At 36.9% G+C, this 27,200-nt stretch overlaps 1 protein-coding gene across 8 annotated transcripts in view; it reads right to left on the reverse strand.

Moving 5' to 3' along the window:
• The window catches only part of ORC3 (origin recognition complex subunit 3), a 71,286-nt gene that overhangs the window by 30,248 nt on the left and 13,838 nt on the right, over positions 1 to 27,200 (reverse strand). For 4 of the 8 annotated variants that reach the window (XM_069598302.1, XM_069598303.1, XM_069598307.1 and 1 more), the window contains exons 5-11: positions 23,940 to 24,044; positions 22,681 to 22,832; positions 20,502 to 20,632; positions 18,691 to 18,850; positions 17,333 to 17,446; positions 9,076 to 9,209; positions 8,580 to 8,643 (exon numbers count right to left, since the gene is read on the reverse strand). In XM_069598302.1, the coding sequence (XP_069454403.1) occupies positions 8,580 to 8,643; positions 9,076 to 9,209; positions 17,333 to 17,446; positions 18,691 to 18,850; positions 20,502 to 20,632; positions 22,681 to 22,832; positions 23,940 to 24,044 (860 nt within the window). Of the gene's footprint in view, positions 1 to 8,579; positions 8,644 to 9,075; positions 9,210 to 17,332; positions 17,447 to 18,690; positions 18,851 to 20,501; positions 20,636 to 22,680; positions 22,833 to 23,939; positions 24,045 to 27,200 lie in introns of all 8 variants that reach the window. The other 4 variants (XM_069598301.1, XM_069598305.1, XM_069598300.1 and 1 more) reach the window with 1 other exon arrangement.

Below are 27,200 nucleotides of genomic sequence, written 5' to 3' on the forward strand. Positions count from 1 at the left end.
CTGCTGAGTTTTCCCAATTTGCTGGCATATTGAGTGCTGGCAATGTACAATACAACCATTTAAATATGCCATTTCCAGTCACATAAATTATGTCTGTCCGTCATTCATTCAAAAATCATTACTGTTTACTCATATGACAAGGCCTCCATCATTAAGGATTATTTACATTTTTTTACAGAAGCCAATGACTATGTAAAACTTAAATATATATATAGGTAAATAAAACATGATTAGTAGAATAATATGTGCCACGATACTTAGTTCTTGCATTTCTTTCTCTTCTTTCCTTTTGTGTCTAGAATTATATGCATGGGGTAAAGGGTGAGCTCAAGAAAACTAAATCAAAGTATGTAAAAGTGACTAAATTTATGCAACTTATTCCTTTCAATTAATTCACTGCTCATTGAAAGCTGGTAAAACAAACAAATTTTAGGATTAAAATGCATCAGCTGTCCAAGAACACAGTATTTATCATCTTGATAGAACTAAGCGTTATTTTTCTCATTAGAGAGAAATTTTAGCTGAAGATGATTCCAGGCTTGACTTCTCACATGGTAGCTACCTAGAGAACAGCAAACCATGGCTTTCTCCTAGTTCCCTGGGTGGAAGGAGTGCTAATCTTCTTGTCTCTCCCAGTCCTTTGGCCTCCATACTGCTACCCTGGCATTTATATCAGAAACACTTGAGGAAGGGTTTGGATTGAAACTGCCAATTTCTCACACATTACCCTGCTAACACCTAGCTTGTCTGATCACACTTGGTAGTTTGTTTGGAGAGATTTTCTCTTTTCCTCCCCTTTTATTATTTTTTCAAATAGATTTTCCCCTCCTCTTATCCTTTAGTTCTATATCAAAACAAAACAAAACAAAAAAACAGAAAGAGGTAGGCAGAAAGGTGAAAGGCAGGTCTCCACCAAACTTGTGATAAGCATACTAAACTACCTCTAACTCACCTGTGACTTCAGATATTTCACTTTCTCTTGGCTCCAGTTCCTCACTTGAATTCAATAAAATAAGCATGCTGTACCAGGTTATCTTTCTAATAGTAATTATGTTACAACTTTTAAGACATTCTCTTACTCCCAGCTCTTCAGTTCAGTTCAGTTCAGTCCCTCAGTTGTGTCCTACTCTTTGCGACCCCATGAATCGCAGCACGCCAGGCCTCCCTGTCCATCATCAACTCCCGGAGTTCACTCAGACTCACGTCCATCAAGTCAGTAATGTCATCCAGCCATCTCATCCTCTGTCATCCCCTTCTCCTCCTGCCCCCAATCCCTCCCAGCATCAGAGTCTTTTCCAATGAGTCAACTCTTCGCATGAGGTGGCCAAAGTACTGGAGCTTCAGCTCTAGCATCATTCCTTCCAAAGAAATCCCAGGGCTGATCTCCTTCAGAATGGACTGGTTGGATCTCCTTGCAGTCCAAGGGACTCTCAAGAGTCTTCTCCAACACCACAGTTCAAAAGCATCAATTCTTCGGTGCTCAGCTTTCTTCACAGTCCAACTCTCACATCCATACATGACCACTGGAAAAACCATAGCCTTGACTAGATAGACCTTTGTTGGCAAAGTAATGTCTCTGCTTTTGAATATGCTATCTAGGTTGGTCATAACTTTTCTTCCAAGGAGTAAGCGTCTTTTAATTTCATGGCTGCAATCACCATCTGCAGCGATTTTGGAGCCCCCCCAAAAAATGTCTGACACCATTTCCACTGTTTCCCCATCTATTTCCTGTGAAGTGATGGGACCAGATGCCATGATCTATGCCTTTAAATCAACTTAGGCACATAAGCTTAGAGACATGAAATACTGACTAGTCAAAATAATAAAACTTCAGCTGTCACCTGCAAGAGACTGAATTTCACTTTTCTACATACCATGAAGTTTAATGCTTTAAGAAGATGCCACACAGCTTTAAATAAGACTTGAATAAAAACACATAAATTTATTTTCTTACACAAGGTATATGAAATTAGTCACTCATTACATAATGAGCATAATTAATTACTTGACAAGACAGGATCAACATGCATAGCAAATCATTATTACTAATATAGAATGTGGCTGGTTTAGAGGGCACAAGATTAAAATAGACCTAATCTTAGATACAGTGTTGGGACAGACATAAAAACTACTAATTGGGAAAAGCTGTTAATATTCTCCCGCCACCAAAACATTTTCTCATAGAAAGCAAGATAATTTTTCACTACTTACTAAAAAAAAATCTTTTCAGTATATCAAAAACCAGTTTTTTTATTATCAGATAAAAATTATGCAAATATGATATGAGGCTAAAATCTAAACTCTCCTTAATATTTGACTTCAAACAAAATTTCAGGCACAAGAAAGAGTAAAAATTTTATCTCTTATCATGGTGAATTTGAAAGTTCTGTTTAAGGCATGTCTGAAAGCTCAATTTTTCATGAAACAGAGTTTCATAAATTAAAGATTTATATTAAAAAAAAAGAAAGCTTCATTACTAAAGCAAAACTTTGGGACGAAACACTGTAAAAATATATCCAGTCACTGTTCTTGCTGTTTCATTTAAATCCTATAGCTGTTTACCAGAATAGACTGCCTGATTTAATTTCATTTAAACCTATACACTAAAATGAACTTTCAATGAGGAATGTAAATGATTTAACCAGTCAGAAGAAAAGTTATTAATCTGTTTAATGAACAAGTAAATAAAATCTTAGTATTCTAAAAGAAACGTCAAAGATTATTTGTTAAACTTCTATTATAGGCTTTGAAAGCTATTGGGACATCAGAGTTTGAATTAATCGGAGCTTGAACAATCTTACTCTGTTTAAACTTAGAAGAACCTAATTGTTAGCTATGAGAGCGTACTTTCCAGGCATTGTACACAGCTGCACTATACAGCTGCTCAAGGGACAGACTACTCAGAAATGAGAAAATGCACAGAATCTTGACTCCTTCATCAACTATATGTGCCTTCTAATGTCTCATCTTAGTTTGAACTTCTTAATGAATCTTCTACAAATGTACATGGTTGAGTTAGCTAAATTTTTAGATTTAAGTACATTCAAAAAACTCATTCCTGAAGTTTATGAAATACAAAGCTGGTATACAATTTTAAAGCAGTTATCTACGAAACTAAGGGTCCCTAATCTTAAGGGAGTTGAAGTGAGTTTTTCTGCCTTTTTTTTTTTTAACATCTTGAGTCTAGTCAGAAGACAGCTGAGATGAATCATTTGTTTAGGCTGGCATTTACTAGCTTATTTCTAGACCTAAGAAAACAGGGTAAAGGGAGACAATAGATGATGTTCTCTTCTAGGGAGTGGTCTACGTCAGCGGTTCTCAAAGAAAGGCCTCCAGACCAGCAGCATCAGCACTGCCTGGGACCCTTCTAGAAATGCAAATTCCTGGGGCAGAGCACCGGGCTACACAATCAGAAACTCTGGGGATGGAGCCTAGATACCTGCATTTTACAAGTGCTCCGAGTGATTCTGACATATGCTACGGTCTCGAGCAATCACTTAGTTCATCAGAGTAGACAACCAGTAGATTTTTAGGGCAGAAACAATCCCGATATAAAGAATATAAATTTCACTAGATTACACTTTGAGATCTATGTCTCAGAAATATAAATGTAGAAAATGAGCACAAAACTAATAGGAGGTAAGTCTATATAACTATATACTCTATATGACTATATAAGAGTATTATATACACTTTGTATTTTATATGTTATATAATATATAAAACAGTATATTTAATTTATATCTTTTTATCATGGTGAAAAATAAATAGTAACTATTTCTGATATACATTTATAAAAGTTTTATTGTTCTGTTTGTTTTAAACTCACTCTCATTTGCTGAATAGACTGATTAGCACTAACCCTATGGAGAAATCATTACTAGGGATTAATATAAATTCAGAGACAAGGATATTAAGGCTTAAACAGGGTAAGTGATTTCCTTAAGTACACATGGCTACTGAGCAGCTGGAGTTCAAACACAAGATTTCTGAGATGAATCTTCCCCTGTATCATGCAGCACTATATTATTGATTATCATCTGGCATTTCTTTCCAATCTTTTTTATTGTAGAAAAATACATATAAAATTATCATGAATTTTAAACCAAAACTATAAAAAGATAAAAAGAAAAGCACTATAATAAGAATACAATATTCAAAGATACTTTTGGCCTAAACTAGAAAAACCAGCACATTAATTTTTCAGAGATAACTTCTGTCCCTTGAATTCAGCAGGCAGCCAACATAAAATTTTTTCAGGTTTAAGGTGCAAATCTTTGTTGCTCCTTCATATTTCTTACTATGTAAGTCCCAAGAAAATACACCTCTAAATGACTAAATATGCAATCCCAAAGTGAATATGGCAAAGATGATAACAAACAGGTCTGAAAACTGTAAGAAACATAAGCACAGTATAAATAAATGCTTAGAAAATACACAAAGTTATTGAAAAGCAAAGTTAATATTAGACTATAATGAACAGGTTCAAAATTGGGAAAGGAGTATGCCAAGGCTGTTTATTGCCACCCTGCTTATTTAACTTACAGGCAGAGTACATCATGTAAAATGCCGGGTTGGATAAATCACAAGCTGGAATTAGGAATGCCAGGAGAAATGTCAACAACCTCAGATATGCAGATGATACCACTCTAATAAAGAGGACAGTGAAAAAGCTGGCTTAAAACTCAACATTCAAAAAACGAAGATCATGGCCTCCGGTCTCATCACTTCATGGCAAATAGATGGGGAAAAAGTGGAAACAGTGAAAGATTTTATTTTCTGGGGCTCCAAAATCACTGTGGATGGTGAATGTAGCCATGAAATTAAAAGATGCTTGCTCCTTGGAAGGAAAGTTATGACAAACCTGAACAGCATATTAAAAACCAGAGATAATTTTTGCCAACAAAAGGTCCATATAGTTGAAGCTATGGTTTTTCCAGTAGTCATGGACCCTAATAGTACTCTTGCCTGGAAAATCCCATGGACGGAGGAGCCTGGTAAGCTGCAGTCCATGGGGTCGCTAAGAGTCGGCACAACTGAGCGAGTTCACTTTCACTTTTCACTTTCATGCACTGGAGAAGGAAATGGCAACCTACTCCAGTTATTCTTGCCTGGAGAATCCCAGGGACAGAGGAGCCTGGTGGGCTGCCATCTATGGGGTCGCACAGAGTTGGACACGACTGAAGCGACTTAGCAGCAGCAGCATGTATGGATATAAGAGCTGGATCATAAAGAACGCTGAATGCTGAAGAACTGATGCTTTCAAATTATGCTACTGGAGAAGACTCTTTAAAGTCCCTTGGACAGCAAGGAGATTAAAGGAAATTAACCCTGAATATTCATTGGAAGGACTGATGCTCAAGCTGAAGCTCCAGTCCTTTGGCCACCTGATGTGAAGAACTGACTCACTGAAAAAGACAAATATGCAGGCAAAGATCAAGGGCAGGAGGAGAAGGGGGCAACAGAGGATGAGATGGTTGGATGGCATCAGCGACTCAATGGACATGAGTTTGAGCAAACTCAGGGAGACAGTGAAGGACAGGGAAGCCTGGAGTGCTGCAGTCCATGAAATAGCAAAGAGTCAGACACTACTGAGCTACTGAACACAGCAAATTTCTGCAACAGGCCAGCCTAGACATTCTCTCCTTTTGTCATCTTAATGGCTAAAGGTACTCTTTAAAAATCTCTTCTTGACCTCTGAAAGTACACTCTTGACAGAAACTTCTAGCTGGAAATACACTTGGCAACTCACTGACTCAATATAGCTAAGTTGTCTAATCTCAAAAAACTCAATAACATGCACACATCCTTTCCCACTGGTTCTTAAATTTCCTCTGTATCGAAATAACCTACTTTAGTGTCTGAAGACTTCCTATACTGCTCTGAAAAGATTACAGAGTTTATTAAAATGATTATTAAATCCAATCTAGAAGTGATTTTATATTATGGCCTATTGTGGATTCTGCATCAGAAATAATTTTTGATAAAAGCCATTTTGCATTATAATTACGTATGTAAACTATAGCTGAACAACATCAAAAAGAAGCCATTCTCAATATATTTTGAGAATTTTTTAAAAGGAGGTAAATTAGTCTTTACCTATATAGAACATATGCCCTCCAGGAACTACTATTCTTTTATTCAAAATTTAATACTTTGGGAGCCCAACCTGGTGCTTTGTGACAGCCTAGATGGGTGGAGTGGCAGGGGAGGCTTAAGAGGGAAGGGATATATTAATGTATATAATTATGACTGATTCACATTCATGTATGGCAGAGACCACCATAACATTATAAAGCAATTATCCTCCAATAAAAAAAAATAGTTTGTATCAGTAAAACCCACAGAGTGCTAGGGCTTAACCTCAATCTCATCTTAATTTTACTACAATTTTCTAATAAACTTTTTCCTTAAAAAGGTATAAAGAGTCTGAAAATAAGTGTGACATCACACATTCTAATTGTAAGGGACTTGTTAAATACGTGAAGGTACATTCATTCAATAAAATATGATGCCACTCTTATAGCTATGTGTAAAAGAATAAAATTAGAACATTCTATAACACTAAATATGAAAATAAGCTCAAAATGAATTAAAGACCTAAATATAAGACTGAAAACCATAAAACTCCTAGAAGAAAACAGGCAGAACACTGACATAAATCGTAGTAGTATTTGCTTGGCTCTGTCTCCTAAGGCAAAGGAAACAAAAACAAAAACAAACAAATGGGACCTAAATTAAACTTAAGGCTTTTGCAAAGCAAAGAAAACCAACAAAACGAAAAGACAACTTTTGAATGGGAGTCAATATTTACAAATGGTACTACTGATAAGGGATTAATAGCCAACATATATAAACAGCTCATACAACTCAACTTCAAAAAAAGATAAATAATCTGATTAAAAAATGGGCAGAACTGAAGTCATTTTTCCAGAGAGTAAATGCAGACAGCCAACAGTCACATGAAGATTCTCAACACTAATCAACCAGGAAATACAAATCAAAACCACAATGAGGTAGCACCTCACACCTATCAGAATGGCTATCATCAAAAAGAACACAAATAACAAATGCTGGCAAGGATGTGGAGGAAAGGAAACTCTTGTACACTGTCAAGGGGAATGTAAATTGGTTCAGACAATGTGGAAAATAGTATGGAGGTTTCTCAAGAAACTGAAAACGGAACTACTATATGACCTAGCAATTCCACTTCTTGATATGTATCTGAAAAAAACCCCAAACTACTAACTTGAAACGATACACGCACTGAATGTTTAACCTAAGTGTCCATCAATAGATGAATGGATAAAAGATGTGGGAATACATATATAGTAGAATACTACTCAGCCACAAAAAAGAATGAAACTTTTACCATTTGCAACAACATGGATGCACTTACAGGGTATTATGCTAAGGGAAATATGTCAGACAAATACTATATATCACTTATACCTAGAATCTAAACAATAAACTAGTGAATGTTACGAAAAAGAGACTCACAGACATGGTCACCAGTAGAGAGAAGGAAGGGTTAGGGGAATGTGATTAAGAGGTACAAACTACATGTATAAAATAAATAAGCTGCAAGGATATACTGTACAACAGGGAATATGGCCAATATTTTACAACTGTAAGTGGAGTGTAGCCTTTAAAAATTATAAATAGCTGTATGATGTACACCTGAAACTTATACAATATTGCATATCAACTACATCATAATAAAGAAAGTTAATCTAAAAAAAAATACAATGCCATTCTTTAGTAGTGATACAAAATGATTTCCAAGATTAAGAAAACAAAATACAAAACAGTGTATGTGTTTATCTTCTGTAAGACAGGGGAACAAACCTCCAAAATATATATAATTACTTGTTACTTGTATATGTGGAAAATATCTAAAGACTAATACATAAGAAACTAGCAACACTGGCTATATCCAGGGAGGGTAAGTGGGTAGTGGAGGACTAAGGCAGGAGGGAACCTTTTCACTGTATATTATCTTTATCTTTGAATTATGTACCAGGTCCAAGTATTATTTATTTAAGAAAGAAAAAAACTCCCTCTTTTGATATTCCCCATGCTGTATAGTTAACTCATAATTTTCTAAGCTCATTACATCTTTCCTGGCACTATATTATCAATATGTAATGATATATTTTTTCCCAAATCAAATCAATATCCACTTAGCAGTAGGGCCCAAAGTTGCATGGCTTCTATTTCTGACAGCCCTTACAAGAACATTAAAATGAGACCACCTACAGATTCCAAAACCACTATGTGGAAAAGAAAGTTGAGATCTGCAAGTGTTTCCAAAACAGACCACAGGAGAAACCTCATGTTCTAGCTTTTCCTTCTTGATTAAAAAAAAAAAAAAAAAAGGTCTTCCTTTAGAACTGAGGTTTTATACCACCTTTAACAATCACATTTCTATAGGATTATCAAGATCCAATACTTCACTATGCAATGCATATTAGAGTGTACAGTTTTTTAAAAATAAACTCAGTAAATTTTTGTGCATATTTTTTTTCATGAAGGAAAAAAAAAGAATAAAACAGCAACAAATATATCCATATTCCTACCTTCAAAGATCTGTCACTGGTCAACAGTGCAACTTGCTTTTGTGAAGATTGCTTTTCCACATATCTAAAATTTTTACCACCGCATACACAAAAACAGAGAATGAAAATTTTAAATACTTGAATAGCATATGGAAATAAAGAACTACCTAGATTGGTGGCTACAATCTTTTCTTTCTTTTCAAAAATAAATTCAAGTCATGGTCAAGTCCTTAAATCAGGTGGGTTTCTTAGTCTAGGGGTCTAATATTAAACAAAGGCCATAAACTCCACAAACAAGAAATGTTACTTATAAAAAGTAACAATACTGCAAATTATGCCCCCCTGCAAAAATATTTTTCTTTATGCCAAATATCTCAATTAAAAACAAAGTGTTTTATTTTGCTCTAAAAAAAAAGTTCTTTTTCCTTTACCCACTTCAAAATTAACTGGCTCTGAAATCCCTTATTTTGCCCCAACTCTTTTACAAGATATACTAAATATGTACTTCTCTTTTTACCTTCTAAATGATGGAAGACGTCGGATGTTCTCACATTGATTAGCAGATAAAAAATGTGTTCTTCTCTTGGCTTCTGGGAGATTACAGCACAGAACACTGAGAGGCTGGGAATAAAAATGTTCTAATAGAGAAAGCTGAAAGAAAAGTGAAGATTAAATATATTTGCTATATTTGACAGTAAATCTCTTGCCCCATGTCTGCTCAATATTACGTTTTTTTTTAAACAGCGAAAGTATTTATGGCACTAACATATTTAATAATGTCACAATAAAACTACAAACAATGCATAAATGGCTATACACCTAGAATATTTTAGGGCTCCAATTTTGCGGACAAGGTCAGAAAATTGTAGTCTCTGAAGTATAAACTGAAAGAAACGAACATAAGTGGATAGATCAGCTATCTGCAGAAGCTGCTCACTTACAATTAACAATAGTTGTGATGGAAATGTGACTGTGGTGTGATCTAATAGTCTAACAGATGCTCAAATATTCCTAAAAAAATACCAATCTAAAATTGGTGTAAAAACTGGTCTGCTAAATTAAAAAAAAATGCTACAATAGCAGAAGGCTTGCTTACTAATAATAAATAAATAAATAAATAAATAACAAAAAATGAGACATGTCCAAAGAAAGTGTATCTTTCAAAACTCAGTTTTGTCATGGAGGAAAAGACAGCATATATTTGGTAGCTACGTGTAGTCCTGTAAGTAGAATGCTGTGGTCTCTCCAGTACAAGGGGGACTGATTTTCCAGCTTCTACCATAACTCGTAAGATGTATTTTACAAGACTATGCACATGTTAAAAACTCCTGACTCTAAGCAAGCTTCTCATGACCAGTTTGGTTTTTCCAGGTACCTTGTACCAAAGAGAGAGCTCCCTAGATAGAGTAGAAAACAAATTCTGATCACTGGAAAACAGTATTCCCCACCACAAATTAATAAATTAACATGCTAGCTTACATATTAGTCTTAAGGTGTTTGAGCTTGACCTTTCATGCATAAACTGATAATGAATTTTTGAGCCTGTAGAGCTGAAGACCAAATATCCAAGACTAAAGAAAACCCTCCAGAACAGTCCATTCTACAGGAGGTATAGGGCTATAATGCAAAGGGGCAGCCTAAGTTGGAAACAAGTACAAAATAAAGAGACTGTTCGTGCCAAATGCTACATTATCGTTCCACATACTAACAGTCTTCTTCCTTGCTTATATATAGTTATATTAATGTGATTATATTTATTTCAATGTTAATACTACTTTTTAAACATGAGAAAAGTAAAAACCAAACACAATATGGGACTTGCTGGGAAGAGGGCTGGAACTAAGTCACCTAAGTTAGAGGACAGCTGTAGATAAAGTCAAGAACCCAGTGACACTCAGCTATTTAGTTCAAGTGTGTTGTCAATATTTGGGTCAATTAACAAGTTGGTTATATCTACCTAATGAGGGAAGGACTTAAACATACAGTGATTACATGCTCTATTGCACCTTCTATAGAAATAAAGACTTACACAGAGTATTTCCCACTGATGATTAAAATTTACATTCAAAAGCTAAACTTTAAACATTCAAAACATGAAAATCATGGCATCCAGTCCCATCATTTCCAGGCAAACAGATGTGAAAACAGTGACAGACTTTATTTTCCTGGGCTCCAAAATCACTGCAGATGGTGACTGCAGACACTTGCTCCTTGGAAGAAAAGCTATGACAAACCTAGAAAGCGTACTAAAAAGCAGAGACATTACTTTGTTGACAAAGGTCCATATAGTCAAGGCGATGGTTTTTCCAGGAGTCAGGTATGGATGTGAGAGCTGGACCATAAAAAAGGCTGAGAGCCTTAGAACTTATGCTTTTGAACTGTGGTGTTGGAGAAGACTCTTGAGAGTCCCTAGATCAAACCAGTCAATACTAAAGAAATCAATCCTGAATTTCACTGAAGGACTGATGCTGAAGCTCCAGTACTTTGGCCACCTGATGCGAAGAGCTGACTCATTAGAAAAGACCCTGATGCTGGGAAAGATTGAAAGCAGGAGGAGGGGAAGGAGACAACAGAGGACGAGATGGTTGGATGGCATCACCAATTCAATGGACATGAGGTTTGAGCAAGCTCCAGGAGATGGTGAAGGACAAGGAGACCTGGCATGCTGCAGTCCATCGGGTCACAAAGAGTCAAACACGACTGAGCAATGGAACAAGTGATGATTAGGAAAACTGGACAAATGGGGTACTGAGATTCTGCTGTCTGATCTTGGCCAAGCTACTTAATCTAAGTCTCTGTTTCTCAAGTGCAAAACTGGAGATAATAATACATATCAATGGAGCAATGTTAATACTTAATAAAGTACCTAACATAAATAATCAGGAACCTAAAAAAATCATCTAATCAGATCCCTTCATTTTATAGATGATAAAACTGAGACACAGAAAGATTAAGTAACCTGGTTAATATATTAACAAATAATCTTTATTCATATGCATTGATTTCTATTTTTGGCTGTGTTGGGTCTTCATTGCTGCACAGACTTTCCCTAGTTGCAGTGAGTGGGGGCTATTCTCTAGTTGTCGTATGCAGGATTCTCACTACGGTGGCTTCTCTTGTTGCAAACACAGGCGCTAGGCACATGGGTTTCAGTAGTTGCAGCACCAGGGCTTAATGCTCTCGTGTCATCTTCCCCAACCAGGGATCAAATTCGTGTCCCTAGCATTGGCAGGTGGGTTCCCAACCACTGGACCACCAGGAAAGCCCTAACATGCTTTTTTTTCTACTCATTTTCTCAATTGTATGTGAGCCTACAGTGTATATTTCCTTTTCCTTTGACTTCAGTGAAACATTTTCCTGTTGGCTTTCCTTACTGTTTCTAGTCTCCTTTTCTGTTGCTCACTCTTATACTTAGCTTGCTTTAGGGTTCTGTTCTTAGTTCTTTCCTCACTCCTCTAGGTGATACTTCATCCTCATGACACAGCTTCAACCACCTACCTTTCAATGAGAAATCCTAAGTATTTATAGTCCAGATCTTTCTCCTGGGTACAAATTTTTATATCCAAAGTGCCCTAAATTTACCATACATAGAAAGAAACATCCTTTTCTGACAAATGGGTTCTTGGCTTTATTTAAACACATACACTTAATAAATGGTACCAAACCATCTGCTAAGCTAGAACCTGTGTGTATGTAAGATGCTCCTCTCTTACATATCCCATCAGCCACAAGATTCTGTCTCATCTTTAAATCTATCTCCTTCTCCCTAGTCTCATCATCACTACCTGAGTTTAGCCCTTCTCCTAACTTGTCTAGACTATTATCCTGTGCTTAGTTGTGTCCAACTCTTTGCAAACCATGGACTGTAGCCTGCCAGGCTCCTCTGTCCATGGGATTCTCCAGGCAAGAATTACTGGAGTGGGTAAACATTTCCTTCTCCAGATTTTTCCAACCCAGGGATCAAACCTGGGTCTCCTGCATTGCAGGTGGATTCTTTACCTTCTGAGCCACCAGGGAAGTAGTACCCCTCCAACAGAGCTCTCTCTCTCTCTACTGTTGCCTTTCCAGCTTTGACCCAGCAAGCTCCTGTTCCTTAGGATACACTTCTGTTCTCTATGGAATCCCCAGGCATGTTTCTCTAATAGCACTGACTACTCAAGAGCTACAGTTCTACTTTTCTGCCTCTTTCAGTAAACAATAAGCAATTTGAAGACAGATTTCTTTGTCCTCTGTATCTCCAGGGGTTAGCCCAGCGCTTAAGAAGTAAACAAACAAATGAATGAAATGAAATGAATGAGAGAAGTAAAATTAGAAAGTTGTTATATCTCAATTTCATTTAACATCACACTTCCCTGGTGGCTAAACTGGTAAAGAATCCACCTGCAATGCAGGAGACTGGGTTCGATCCCTGGGTTGGGAAAATGCCTGGAGAAGGGAAGGTTACCCACTCCGGTATTCTGGCTGGAGAATTCCATGGACTCTGGAGTCTAAAGGGTTGGAAAGAATTGGACACGACTGGGCGACTTTCTAAAATGGACTGGAATGGGTGAATTTAACTCAGATGACCATTATATCTACTACTGTGGGCAGGAATCCCTTAGAAGAAATGGAGTAGCCATCATGGTCAACAAGAGAGTCTGAAATGTAGTACTTGGTTGCAATCTCAAAAACAACAGAATGATCTCTGTTCGTTTCCAAGGAAAACCATTCAATATCACAGTTATCCAAGCCTATGCCCCAACCAGTAATGCTGAAGAAGCTGAAGTTGAACGGTTCTATGAAGACCTATAAGACCTTTTAGAACTAACACCCAAAAAAGATGTCTTTTTCATTATAAGGGACTGGAATGCAAAAGTAGGAAGTCAAGAAACACCTGGAGTAACAGGCAAATTTGGCCGTGAAATATGGAATGAAACAGACCAAAGGCTAATAGAGTTTTGCCAAGAGAATGCATGATCATAGCAAACACTCTCTTCCAACAACACAAGAGAAGACTCTACACATGGACATCACCAGATGGTCAACACCAAAATCAGACTTCTTATATTCTTTGCAGCCAAAGATAGAGAAGCTCTATACAGTCAGCAAAAACAAGACAGGGAGCTGACTGTGACTCAGATCATGAACTCCTTATTGCTAAATTCAGACTTAAACTGAAGAAAGTGGGGAAAACCACTAGACCATTCAGGTATGACCTAAATCAAATCCCTTATGATTATACAGTGGAAGTGAGAAATAGATTTAAGGGATTACATCTGACAGAATGCCTGAACTATGGATGGAGATTCCTGACTGTACAGGAGACAAGGATCAAGAACATTCCCATAGAAAAGAAATGCAAAAAAAAAAAAAAAGGCTGTCTGAGGAGGCCTTACAAATAGCTGTGAAAAGAAGAGAAGTGAAAAGCAAAGGAGGAAAGGAAAGATATAAGCATCTGAATGCAGAGTTCCAAAGAATAGCAAGGAGAGATAAGAAAGCCTTCTTAGCAATCAATGCAAAGAAATAGACGAAAACAACAGAACGGGAAAGACTAGAGATCTCTTCAAGAAAAGTAGAGATACCAAGGGAATATTTCATGCAAAGATGGGCTCGATAAAGGACAGAAGTAGTCTGGACCTAACAGAAGCAGAAGATATTAAGAAGAGGTGGCAAGAATACACAGAAGAACTGTACAAATAAGAGCTTCATGACCCAGATAATCACGATGGTGTGATCACTCACCTAGAGCCAGCCATCCTGGAATGTGAAGTCAAGTGGGCGTTAGAAAGCATCACTACAAATAAAGCTAGTGGAAGTGATGTAATTCCAGTTGAGCTATTTCAAATCCTCAAAGATGATGCTGTGAAAGTGCTGCACTCAATATGCCAGCAAATTTGGAAAACTCAGCAGTGACCACAGGACTGTAAAATGTGTTTTCATTGCAATCCCAAAGAATGGCAAGGCCAAAGAATGCTCAAACTACAACACAATTGCACTCATCTCACACGCTAGTCAAGTAATGCTCGGAATTCTCCAAGCCAGGCTTCAGCAATACGTGAACCGTGAACTTCCAATGTTCAAGCTGGTTTTAGAAAAGGCAGAGGAACCAGAGATTAAATTGCCAACATCTGCTGTATCATCGAAAAAGCAAGAGAGTTCCAGAAAAACATCTATTTCTGCTTTATTGACTATGCCAAAGCCTTGGACTGTGTAGATCACAATAAACTGCGGAAAATTCTGAAAGAGATGGGAATACCAGACCACCTGACCTGCCTCTTGAGAAACCTATATGCAGGTCAGGAAGCATATAGACATGGACATGGAACAACAGACTGGTTCCAAATAGGAAAAGGAGTATGTCAAGGGTGTAATATTGTCACCCTACTTATTTAACTCATATCCAGAGTACATCATGAGAAATGCTGGGCTGGATGAAGCACAATCTGGAATCAAGATTGCTGGGAGAAATATCAATAACCTCAGATATGCAGATGACACTACCCTTATGGCAGTGAAGAACTAAAGATCCTCTTGATGAGTGAAAGAGGAAAGTGAAAAAGTTGGCTTAAAGCTAAACATTCAGAGAATGAAGATCATGGCATCCAGTCCCATCACTTCATGGCAAATAGATGGGGAAACAGTGGAAACAGTGGCTGACTTTATTTTTCTGGGCTCCAAAATCACTGCAGATGGTGACTGCAGCCATGAAATTAAAAGACACTCCTTGGAAGGAAAGTTATGACCAACCCAGACAGCATATTAGAAAGCAGAGACATTACTTTGCCAACAAAGTTTCATCTAGTCAAGGCTATGGTTTTTCCTATGGTCATGTATGGCCCTGAGAGTTGGACTATAAAGAAAGCTGAATGCCGAAGAATTGATGCATTTGAACTGTGGTGCTGGAGAAGACTCTTGCGAGTCCCTTGGACTGTAAGGAGATCCAACCAGTCCATCCTAAAGGAGAATAGTCCTGGGTGTTCATTGGAAGGACTGATGCTAAAGCTGAAACTCCAATACTTTGGACACCTCATGCGAAGAGTTGACTCAGTGGAAAAAGACTGATGCTGGGAGGGATGGGGGCACGAGGAGAAGGAGACGACAGAGGATAAGATGGCTGGATGGCATCACCAACTCGACGGACATGAATTTGGGTAACTCCGGGAGTTGGTGATGGACAGGGAGGCCTGGCATGCTGGGAATCATGGGGTCGCAAAGAGTCGGACATGACTAAGCGATTGAACTGAACTGAGCGACTTTCACTTTCTTTTCACTGCTAAGGTAAATAATATTTTCTTGCTTTAAAATACTCTTTTTAAAAAGTCTAAGTTGAAAAAACAAGACACATATTCGCCATAAGAGCTAATACTCTTATGTAATACAACACTATTGTGTTTAATGTAAAGGAAGAATACATAAGAGAAACGAAATAATTTGTAATCTTTAAGGCACTACATGAACATGAAATATCCTACTATACTCTTGGGCTCAATATTACTAATACATAGGTTTTAATGAACTTGACAAATAGCATGTGTTCACAACAATTACACTTTGTTAAGGTATTTTAGGTAACTGCCAAGAAAAGGAAGTACTATTAACTTTTAAATTACTGAGAATGGAGTCCGTTTTTAGATTAGGTGTTATTTAGACTAGGTTCATGAATTTTCTTCTGGCAAGTTATGAAACCTTAGTGAAAATGCATTCACAGTATACAGGAGTAAATAAAATGAACACAAACACATGTGCAGGGCACCACAAGCTACAGTCTATAGCCAATTTTTATATGACTCAGGAACTATGACAGAGAAGGTAATGGCACCCACTCCAGTACTCCTGCCTGGAAAATTCCATGGACAGAAGAGCCTGGTAGGCTGCAGTCCATGAGGTCGCTAGGAGTCAGACACGACTGAGCGAGTTCACTTTCACTTTTCACTTTCATGCATTGGAGAAGGAAATGGCAACCTACTCCAATATTCTTGCCTGGAGAATCCCAGGCACGGGGGAGCCTGGTGGGCTGCCGTCTATGGGGGTCGCACAGAGTCAGACACGAGTGAAGCGACTTAGCAGCAGCAAGAACTATGAATCATTTTTATACCTTAAAAGGATTGTTTTAAAAATATATTTACTTGACTATGTGGGGTCTCGGTTGTGGCATGTGGAATCTTTATTGTACCATGGAGGATCTTTTGCTGAGGTGCATGGACTCTCTAGCTGCAGCACACCAGGTCTCTACAGTGTATGGGCTTCCCTGCTCCCAGGCATTTGGGATCTAAGTTCCCCAACAAGGGATAAAACCCACATCTGCACTGCAAGGCAGATTCTTAACCGCTGGACCACCAGGGAAGTCCCAATATGGTTATGTTTAAAAAAAAAGAAGACGTTCAACAGAGACCACATGTACCATGCAAAGCCAAAAATATTTAATATACAGCCCTTTAAAGAAAAACTTTGCTGACCCTTTATATATATCATTTCTTGGGTAGAAAAGCCCATTAGTGCTCATCAGATTCTCAAAAAAGTATGTCCTCCCCACATCCCCAAACCAAATGATTAAGAATCACTGCAAAGGAGAGAGGTCTTTTTCAAGTTTTAATATTCGAATTAACATATTCTCTACATTTTGATGCAAGATAGCAAAGGATTCATTGAACACAGAATAATATAACTTGAATTTACTTATCCAGATCTTGTCATTTAAAATGCCTAATTATTACACTCAAAAGTCAGTCTGAAATAACACACAAATTTATTTAGAATCAGCCTGTGAACTTTCAAACCTACTAGTGTCTTCTTACCTGAAGTCCTTTTATAAAGTTTTGAATTGAGAAATCATGATACAAAAAGATGTTAGTCAGAATCTGCAACACTTTTTCACTTAGCTTAAATGGAAACTGAGTTGTAAGAAGAAGCTGAAAGAGAGAAAGGAAGGCAGGACATACTCCCTGTTAGTCTTGACTCTTCATAAACATCAAGTAAATAATGAGGCAAAAAGTGATACTGTAACACAGTACCTATGAAAGCTATACCAGTAGCTAGATTTTTGTATGACAAATATCAACCAAAACTTTAAAATAATTTATAAAACAGTAACAACAACACAAGTAGCTATTCATTCTACATCTTCAAATCAAAGATGTCCATCATCCTTCATTCAATTCCTAATTTGTAAAAGTTCTATTAAATTCTATCAAAAAATCTCATCTATATAGTCTCTTTCCTCCCATCAGAAGTCACTGAAGAAGCTGTAGGCTTTGGCAATTTTTATTTGATAAGATTTCTTTTTCATCTATGCACAGCAATGAAGAGTAACGCATTATGTACTGTTGAATGAGAAACCTAAAATTAACAGGTGTCTACTTAAAAAATATTAAATTGGTAAATTTGTATCACTCAGCTAATTTTCAATGGCTACACTGAAGTTTTTAAATCTGAAAATGAAGTCATACTAGGCTTTTCAAGCTGAAGCAGAGTTATAGAAGGCCAACTGAATTTGGTCACAACCAAGCAACTTTAAATACTGTAGCTGGAAAAATTTCCCTAAACTGTCAGTGGATACCACCTTTAAGGGGAAAAAATGTCAAAGTGGTTATTAAATAAGTGGAATTTCATTATTAAGTTACATAGCAGCACAAAGCACATCTTCAAGGAGCTGAGTTCAGCAACAATTCACAGAAGGTCAATACTAACGTAGAGTATTTCCACTTAGGTAGAAACACAGAGCTAAGGTCTGGGAATACCTTAGTATTTACTTTTTGTCATGAGCAGCATGACAAGAAAGAGTCCATAAAAACTCCAAGTCATTTAACATAAAATGTAAGTGTCAAAATATTGCTACTGTTACTAGGGAGTCATTAAATTCTGTAAAAATTTATTTTAAAAACCTGTAATTTTCCATTGAGTAATGACTAGTTAATAGGGTTAATAGGTAGGTAAATATGGAAAGATATGATTACTTTTTCCATAAAGCTTATATTTTAAGTGAAGAGGCCAAACTATACATTATAAAATAAATAAAAATACAAAAATATGTGTAGGAACATATACAGTATCATAGTGAGAGACACAGAAATTTATCACTAACGTTTACATTTATAGTCTATTCTTTCAAGTTTTCCTTTCATCCTATTGCACTGGTACAATTTTTTCTTTTTACCTTATCAAGTACCGTAGTCAGGTGCTCCTTACAAGACAAAGACTGGAACAGTTCTATACACAATAGAGATGATACTGCATGAGGAAGCAGCCGATGGATGACAACAGGGGATGTGGCAATTCCAAAAATGAGTATTAGTGGAAATTCATGTAGATGTTGACTAGTTTTCAAAGGAAGTTACAAAAATTGAAAGTCTTTAGCAAATACATTTCAATACATCATATTTTAAAATAAGACAAACTTTGTTTAATGCCTACTTTATAACACATTGCTAAGGAAGATCATTCTAAATAATAAAAAATTTTAGGTCACTCATTTTCCTCTGTTACGGCAGCACAGAACTAGCTATTTCCCGGATATTTTAGCTCTGAAATCAATCTATTTAATAGATTAGCAATAAGAACATGGTGTTCCAGAGAGATCAAGTGCTTCCCTCTTAGGTTATACAAAATCAAGTGTTAAAAGAAGTGTCAGATACTATTCAAACTCTCATCCAAAGTTTGAGCCATAACTACAGTCTTCCTCATGGTCAGACATCTAGCCTAAGAGTTCAGTGACATGAAGCTCACCAACTTATGGACATTTTTACACGCTATGTCAATCCCGTCATAATAGCTAAGCTTTAGAAAAATTTTCTTAAAAACATGTAAGATATTTTTAATGGACATAATTTAAAAATGCTACATCCTTTCCCTGCATTCTTAACTCAAACTTACTGAACACGATTTACTCTTAGCATTACCAGTGGGAACACAAATGACTTCCACAGACTAGAGCAGCAATATCCCTTAGAGCCCCTGTGGGTCAGAGCCTCTGTATCGTGGCTGATCATTTGTTTGCTCCCTCATATTAGCTCCTGCTTCTCAGTGTTCTACCGGATGTGGATGCAGGTCTACAACCATCATGGTATAAAGCCCTGGCACTCTATTACTGCTTAAGGTTCTCTCCCTTACTTTCGATAGTAAAAGCAGTCACAAGTCTGAGTTCTAAAAGGTATAGCTTTTATATCACTATTCTGTACTGTGCATTTTTTCAGCATGTTAAATCTGTTCAGTGTCAACATTAAGAGACGTCTTAAGAATCTGGAAATGTTAGTTTCAAATGGGGGGTTGGGGAAGGACTATCAAAGTAAGAATTATATTAATATTAGTAGATTCTCACACAATATAGGTTTAGGCAAATGTAGCCGTAACTATTAAGCAAGTTAACATACAGAAGATACCAATATAAATTACATCCAAAAAAATGTAGCATGAGAAAAGCATGTCACTGGGTTTTTAAATAGGGTTATTTATTTTAATTCCAAGTCTCACAGGATTGTCTTGAAGTTCCAGTAAGGTCATAAAGTTGTTTCTCATTAGAAATCCATATAAAATAATATTTAAAAAGAAATTTCTTGCTCAGTAGAGACATATGTAACTCAGACCTTCTAAGTGGATAGGTATCAGAAAAGAAGACACGACAAGACTAGCTCAACCTGGAGTAGCTTATCCATCTAGTGGGCAAGTAAGAAACAGACAACCTTGGGAGAGAAACTACATTTCATTCTGCTTTATCATTCTAATTAAAAACTGGCTAACTTGTCTTTTGAGTCTCCTTTTTAGATCAAAAAGCACATGAAAATCTGATAGGTGGTTTTAAACATTCAATTTTATAAACAGTTTGAAACCATCCTGGTTTCAATCCATTAGCATCAAAATGAAGATTAAACTGCTATGCATTTTCTCTGCAAAAGGTTGTTTTTTGAGTTAAAAATTATACATCTTCTTAATAAAAAGTTTTGTGAAAAAGCCAAAAGATACACCATCTACCTGCTGATAATTATAAAATCTTGAAGTACTTTTGTGGTGAAGCTTTCCATATCCTTTAGGATAAGCACAACAGGAGGAGACTGCCACTGGCTAGAAAAAGTCCTCTTTTTTCTTGGCATTTTGGGGTCTGTCTTCTTACGAGCCGTGTGGAAAGAAAGAGTTAAAAGTAAGCTTTACCACCCAAACAATGCTATAATGCCACAAGTTGATATACTGTCCTTCATATTTCACAGTAACATTATTTCTGTTATTTCTCCCACGTAATAAAGAGAAATTCATTCCAACAGTTATTAGCAGAATCATTCTGTGTCTGACATGGGAATAATAACCAAGAAGAAAAAAATTCATAAAATCTATAAATCATATGAAATATTTATATTTTCTTCAATCTGAGAAAATGACAGGAAAAGCATGGGGAGAAGAGAATATTTTCTATAAAATTGATTTTTCTGTTCATAGAATGTTATATTTTGCTTTGCTTTACGGGGAGAACCAGTGTTTCTAATTAAAAACTGTAATGAATAACACTACTTGCTGCTCCACTACTGTGAAATTTCAAGCTGAAAAACATCTTAAATATCATCTAATTCAATCCCAACTTTTAAGATTTCTGACCTAAATCTCAGGCAGTATTTGATTTCCAGAAACAAACTGTGGATCAAATTAACATATTCTGGTAAGCATTAGAATCAGTTTAATCCCTATATAAAGCAAAACAAACTTCATTTATGATGACTTCAGCAAATATATTCAGCAGAAAACGTTACTACAGTAACTTTTCCCATACTATCTGGCTACAACAGCATCATAAACTAAGACTGCGGTTTTTATGGTGCAGTTACTCATGAATCATCTAGGTTATTCAGTTTCACCAGAGCTGTCATGGTAGAATGAAACTTCTATTTATATTATCTGCCTGTTAAACATACCTTACTTACAGAGCACTTATTCCTCGAGAACTCCAAACATGGAACACATGAGATTTATACATGTATACATTATGTGTGTGTATATATATATATATATATCTGTGTGCGTACCTACTGATGAAAAGTGAAAAAGGAGACTGAAAAAGCTGGCTTAAAACTCAACATTCAAAAAAACGAAGATCATGGCATCAGGTCCCATAACTTCATGGCAAATAGCTGAGGAAACAATGAAAACACTGAGAAACTTTATTTTTATGGGCTCCAAAATCACTGCTGATGGTGACTGCAGCCATGAAATTAAAAGACGCTTACTCCTCGGAAGAAAAGCTATGAAAAACTTAGACAGCATATTAAAAAGCAGAGACACTACTTTGCCAACAAAGGTCCGTCTAGTCAAAGCTATGGTTTTGCCAGTAGTCATGTATGGATGTGAGAGCTGGACTGTGAAGAAAGCTGAGCACTGAAGAATTGATGCTTTTGACCTATGGTGTTGGAGAAGACTCGAGAGAGTCCCTTGGACTACAATGAGATCCAACCAGTCCATCCTAATGGAAATCAGTCCTGAATATTCACTGGAATGACTGATGCTGAAGCTCAAACGCCAATACTTTGGCCACCTGATGCAAAGAACTGACTCACTGGAAAAGATCCTGATATTGCGAAAGATTTAGGGCAGGAGAAGGGGACGATGGAGGATGAGATGGTTGGATGACATCACCAACTCGACTGACATGAGTTAAGAAGCTCCAGGAGTTAGTGATGGACAGGGAAAACTGGTGTGCTGCAGTCCATGGGGTCACAAAGAGTTGGACACGACTAAGCGAATGAACTCAACTGAATATATACATATATGACTATTCCTCATCAAACAATGGGTACTGAAAGCATGGTTCTACTTCACCAAAGTAAATAACGAGGAACCCAAGGCCACTGTCATAGAGATAGAATCTGCAGCAGAACAAATTCCTGATGCTGTCTTGTCATTAGATAACATTCTCCCACAAATAAAATGATCCTGTAAAAAACTAAACACTTCCCAGGAACTAGGTTGCATACCAATAAAAGAAAACTTCTAGAGTCTAGTAACCTTAGGAAAAATAAGTAGCTACTACTAAATTAGCTATCTAGTGCTGCATAAACATACCATTAGTAGATGAAAACAGTACTAAGTTCACTGTAATTACAAGCCTCTTCAATCATACACCAATTTCTTGGCAAAAAAAAAAAAAAAACTGTCAGTTTACATTTACCTGTGTGACACTCATATACCAAGCGGAAAGAGAATCCATTGAATAATGTACATTTTTCTGGATGACCTGAACACTTTCTTTTTCTTTGGATTGCACATCTACTTTGCAGTCCATCAACTGTGAGACCAGCTTTTGCAAAAAATGTTTCATATCTACAGAACATAAAACATAAGAAAGAATATTCCCTTAAAACAAATCTAAGACACCTGAAACCTCTTGATCACTATCTCAGTAGAACGTGTTTTCCTACACTTAATATTAACATAACATTTAACATATTAATTATTAAAGTTCATTAGTATTCTCTCCTTAATATTTAAATTTTATGAATTCAGACTAATACTAGGACAAAGTTTGTATTTATTTATTGTAATAAAAGTGTTACCTAAGCAAATGTGTAAACATGAAAACTACAAATTATATTAGGAAAAATATACAATTACACTGGACAGCAAAAGGTTTTTAAGGCCCCTAAAAAGAGATCAACAATATTACTTACATAAGTTATTTTACTGATTAAACTCTTCCTTATAATCATCTTTTTTATTTTTTGGTGGCCGTGCTATGCGGCATATGGGACCTTAGTTCTCCAACCAGGGATCAGTCTCGTGCCCCCTGCACTGGAAGTGTGCAGTCTTAAACACTGGACCGCCAGTGAAGTCCCTATAGTCATTTTAAAGATGTCCCAAGGACTTTTAATTCCAAATAGTATATGAACATGAATGTAACCACTTGAAGCCCTTTTGTCAATCGAAATCGAAGCACATCTGACTCTGTTAGTGTCCACATTTTTCATGATTTAATGGCTCCATCAAGATTAGCTCTGGCAATGGACTATTTTTTTTTTGACCAAAGTGGGATGATACAATGATTTGAGGCTGTGAATATGAGCCTATGTATGTAGTCTCTTCTCTGTTGGGCTAAATAAAAAGTTCCTCAATTCTCAATTTCCTGTTCCAAACTGTCCAACTTATTAACATTTTACTGGCTTCAGGAACACATCATGGGATGTGCCTGAATGATCACTGGTAGTGAAGCTGATATGGTAGGGGTGGGGCAAGAATAAACTGAACAAAAGTGGTCAAGAGTCTTGCAAAAGTCAAGGTTACTCTGAGAGGCACTTAAAAAACCTCATCCTGCCAAAAGTGCAGTGCCACGCCGTTCCCACAAACAGAAAAGGATAATGAAAGCGAGACACAGAAAAGGATGGAAAAGATTTGCAACATCTTATCAAGGCTGTTAGAGCATTTATATTTTACCTGGACAATCTTTAGCTTGCAATGAGACTACATAAGGAGTGACATTATTCTGAAGTACTTCTGTTAGACTTCTGAGTGTTAAATCATGATCTGTTACATTCACACCTATGGGATAATAAACCAATATATACCATCATTTTTATCATTAATAATTTAACTATAAGAAAAGCAACTTTACACACCAAGTGAATTACTAAGTAAAACATTTTCAAAACATGATTAATAATAGAAAATAAGAAAATATACTGCATAAATGAAAACATCTCCATTACAAACAGATTCAAAGAGGCAGGCACTATACCTGTCAGGAAAGGTATTTAACACAACTTTCCTTTAAGAAAAAAAAAAAAAAAACTACTGGGGATGTGTAGATGACCCGTGAAAACATCTTAGGAGGAATTTCAAACTCATAAAGAGCTTTTAAAATAATCATTCAAAAATAAGGCCCTTAGTGTGACCCTAACTTAACAACTGAGGAGAATCCAAACATTACTACTACTAAATGAAAATAGCAAAATACAAAAAAAAAGTCGTGCTACGTTGATTTTTGAGGGAAGAGTCTAAAAATAAATTAAAACTTTAGGTTCTTTCAGAATTTATTGTATCCCTGGGTCTCATTTCCACAAATCAGTTTGGGTGCTCTGCATGCAGTTATCAGAGTTGACTGGCCATTTCCCCACTAAAAAAATTCTATCTATTGGTAAGTTCCCTAACATCATAATCTGTGATTTCTAGATGGTGCCTTGATGCTTAGGCAAGTTCCAATAGCAGACCCTGGGAAAGACTTGCTACTATAAAACTTTAACTGCTTGGAAGGAAAAAAAAAAGTTCAGAGTTATCTAGACCACCAGTAAGCAATTTTTTTACCAGGAAACAAATGAAAATGCTGGCAGGCTATTTTTAAATGGATATATTTCTGATCCTCTGAGTACAGATATCAAAATGATATTTAGCATGCAAAATGGCTGTCTGGGAAGGCCTTAAAAATAACTGTGAAAAGAAGTGAAAAGCAAAGGAGAAAAGGAAAGATATAAGCATCTGAATGCAGAGTTCCAAAGAATAGCAAGAAGAGATAAGAAACCCTTCTTCAGCAATCAATGCAAAGAAATAGAGGAAAACAACAAAATGGGAAAGACTAGAGAACTCTTCAAGAAAATGAACATTTCATGCAAAGATGGGCTCGATAAAGGGTAGAAATGATATGGACATAACAGAAGCAGAAGATAGTAAGAAGAGGTGGCAAGAATACACAGAAGCACTGTACAAAAAAGATCTTCACGATCCGGATAATCACAATGGTGTGACTACTCATCTAGAGCCAGCCATCCTGGAATGTGAAGTCAAGTGGACCTTAGAATCACTATGAACAAAGCTAGTGGAAGTGATGGAATTCCAGTGGAGCTATTTCAAATCCTGAAAGATGATGCTGTGAAAGTGCTGCACTCAAAATGCCAGCAAATTTGGAAAACTCAGCAGTGGCCACAGGACTGGAAAAGGTCAGTTTTCATTCCAATCCCAAAGAAAGGCAATACCAAAGAGTGCTCAAACTACCGTACAATTGCACTCATCCTCCACATGCTAGTAAAGTAATGCTCAAAATTCTCCAAGCCAGGCTTCAGCAATACGTGAACCGAGAACTCCTTGATGTTCAAGCTGGTTTTAGAAAAGGCGGAGGAACCAGAGATCAAATTGCCAACATCTGCTGGATCATCAAAAAAGCAAGAGAATTCCAGAAAAACATCTATTTCTGCTTTATTGACTATGCCAAAGCCTTTGACTGTGTGGATCACAATAAACTGTGGAAAATTCTTCAAGAGATGGGAATACCAGACCACCTGACCTGCCTCTTGAGAAACCTGTATGCAGGTCAGGAAGCAACCGTTAGAACTGGACATGGAACAACAGACTGGTTCCAAATAGGAAAAAGAGTACATCAAGGCTGTATATTGTCACCTTGCTTATTTAACTTATATGCAGAGTACATCATGAGAAACGCTGGGCTGGAAGAAACACAAGCTGGAATCAAGATTGCCGGGAGAAATATCAATAACCTCAGATATGCAGATGACACCACCCTTATGGCAGAAAGTGAAGAGGAACTAAAAAGCCTCTTGATGAAAGTCAAAGAGGAGAGTGAAAAAGTTGGCTTAAAGCTCAACATTCAGAAAACGAAGATCATGGTATCCAGTTCCATCACTTCATAGTAAATAGATGGGTAAACAGTGGAAACAGTGTCAGACTTTATTTTTTTGGGCTCCAAAATCACTGCAGATGGTGACTGCAGCCATGAAATTAAAAGACGCTTACTCCTTGGAAGAAAATTATGACCAACTTAGATAGCATATTCAAAAGCAGAGATATTACTTTGCCGACTAAGGCCATCTAGTCAAGGCTATGGTTTTTCTGTGGTCATGTATGGATGTGAGAGTTGGACTGTGAAGAAGGCTGAGCGCCGAAGAATTGATGCATTTGAACTGTGGTGTTGGAGAAGACTCTTGAGAGTCCCTTGGACTGCAAGAAGATCCAACCAGTCCATTCTGAAGGAGATTAGCCCTGGGTTTTCTTTGGAAGGAATGATGCTAAAGCTGAAACTCCAGTACTTCAGCCACCTCATGCAAAGAGCTGACTCACTGGAAAAGACTCTGATGCTGGGAGGGATTGGGAGCAGGAGAAGGGGACGACAGAGGATAGGATGGCTGGATGGCATCACCGACTCGATGGACGTGAGTCTGAGTGAACTCCAGAAGTTGGTGATGGACAGGGAGGCCTGGTGTGCTGCGATTCATGGGGTCGCAAAGAGTCAGACACGACTGAGCGACTGAACTGGACTGAATAAAAGGCCAACAAGTGTGACAATGCATCTCTGAACAAAGTTGGGAGTTTAATAAAACAATGGCTTATCTTATCTTTCACTGACTGCCTTCATTAGCTATTTAACACTAGCTCCTTAAAACAATAGATTTGTCTACTGGAAACATGATAATCAACATTGTCTTTAACTGGAAAAATGTTCTCCTCAGACCCCTGACTTTATCAAACAACCATATATTAGGCAAACAGATTCAAGGGATTAGATCTGATAGAGTGCCTGAAGAACTATGGATGGATGTTTCTAACATTGTACAGGAGGTGGTGATCAAAACCATATCCAAGAAAAAGAAATGTAAAAAGCAAAATGGTTATCTAAGGAGGACTTACAAATAGGTGAGAGAACAAGAGATGCAAAAGGCAAAGGAGAAAAGGAAAAATAAATCCATCTGA

The sequence above is a fragment of the Ovis canadensis genome, chromosome 8 (assembly GCF_042477335.2).
Source record: "Ovis canadensis isolate MfBH-ARS-UI-01 breed Bighorn chromosome 8, ARS-UI_OviCan_v2, whole genome shotgun sequence".
In the NCBI taxonomy this organism is placed as follows: Eukaryota; Metazoa; Chordata; class Mammalia; order Artiodactyla; family Bovidae; genus Ovis; species Ovis canadensis.